The 1401-nt window shown below is 43.2% G+C and overlaps 1 protein-coding gene across 1 annotated transcript in view; it reads right to left on the bottom strand.

The window, feature by feature from the left end:
- LOC106013998 overlaps positions 1 to 824 on the bottom strand; it is a gene marked incomplete at its 5' end in the record, with an annotated part of 7822 nt that extends 6998 nt beyond the window's left edge. The window contains 1 exon segment of the mRNA XM_013090978.2: positions 739 to 824. Within this exon segment, the coding sequence (XP_012946432.1) occupies positions 739 to 824 (86 nt within the window).
- Between the last annotated feature and the right edge of the window lie 577 nt (positions 825 to 1401).

The raw sequence follows: 1401 nt of genomic DNA, 5'->3' as shown, positions 1-1401 counted from the left end.
ATGACAGTAACACCCACATCAACACTGACGTAAACACTGACAGTAACACCCACATCAACACTGACGTAAACAATGACAGTAACACCCACATCAACACTGACGTAAACAATGACAGTAACACCCACATCAACACTGACGTAAACAATGACAGTTCACACGTGAGATTTATCCCGTTCCATCCATCAATACAGTACCGATATAACAACAAGAAAATTAAGTTATGATCGCAGCCAAGGAAATAGCTATGGCATCCGGGGGTGGGGGGTAAAGAGAAGGTGGATGACCAGGAGCGAGACCACCATCAATACAGAGGTAGAACATATCCATGAACGATTCTAAAAACCTCATCTTGTCAAGTAAAAAAGGTGCAGAAGATCCATAACAGTCATTGTTTGTCTGGTAAACCATTGCTTGTTGCAGAAATAGCTGGACCGTTTGGAAAGATAGATTAAATATTGGTGGAAATATTTGTCTTGTATTCATCTATTTTCATTAATTCTGTCTTTAAAAAACAACAAAAAACGAAAAAAAAAAAAAACCCCACCAAAAACCCTACATTAGCCAGAAACATCCTTGTCATGAAAAGACCAAAGTATTTCTCTAGAGACAGGGTCCACACATTCTCCTTTGTGGAATCCGACCATCAAACCAAATAATTTTTGACAAACTTTGGACAAAAATTGAGCAAAAAAAACAAACATTTTACGAAAAAAAATCAGACACATCAAGGTGACTCACGGAGAAATCTTCGCTGGTGACACTTCCAGGGGGTGACGGTCCGTCTCGTAAGCGAGGAATCATGCCTGCGCCAGGCAGGCTGGACACTACAAGACAACACGAGGAAGAAACTCATCATTTTGCTCATTTCACATCTCATGGGCTGAGAAAATCACCCAATACAGCACACTGAACTAACAGAACTATCCCCCCCATACAGCACACTGAGATGACAGAACTATCCCCCCATACAGCACACCTAGATGGCAGAACTATCCCCCCATACAGTACACAGAACTAACAGAACTATCCCCCCATACAGCACACTAAGATGACAGAACTATCCCCCCATACAGCACACAGAACTGACAGAACTATCCCCCCATACAGCACACTGAACTAACAGAACTATCCCCCCATACAGCACACTGAGATGACAGAACTATCCCCCCATACAGCACACCTAGATGGCAGAACTATCCCCCCATACAGTACACAGAACTAACAGAACTATCCCCCCATACAGCACACTAAGATGACAGAACTATCCCCCCATACAGCACACAGAACTGACAGAACTATCCCCCCATACAGCACACTGAACTAACAGAACTATCCCCCCATACAGCACACTGAGATGACAGAACTATCCCCCCATACACACACAGAACTGACAGAACTATC

This window comes from Aplysia californica, unplaced genomic scaffold, assembly GCF_000002075.1.
Source record: "Aplysia californica isolate F4 #8 unplaced genomic scaffold, AplCal3.0 scaffold01765, whole genome shotgun sequence".
Classification (NCBI taxonomy): Eukaryota; Metazoa; Mollusca; class Gastropoda; order Aplysiida; family Aplysiidae; genus Aplysia; species Aplysia californica.
This window is presented reverse-complemented; position numbering and strand designations above follow the sequence as displayed.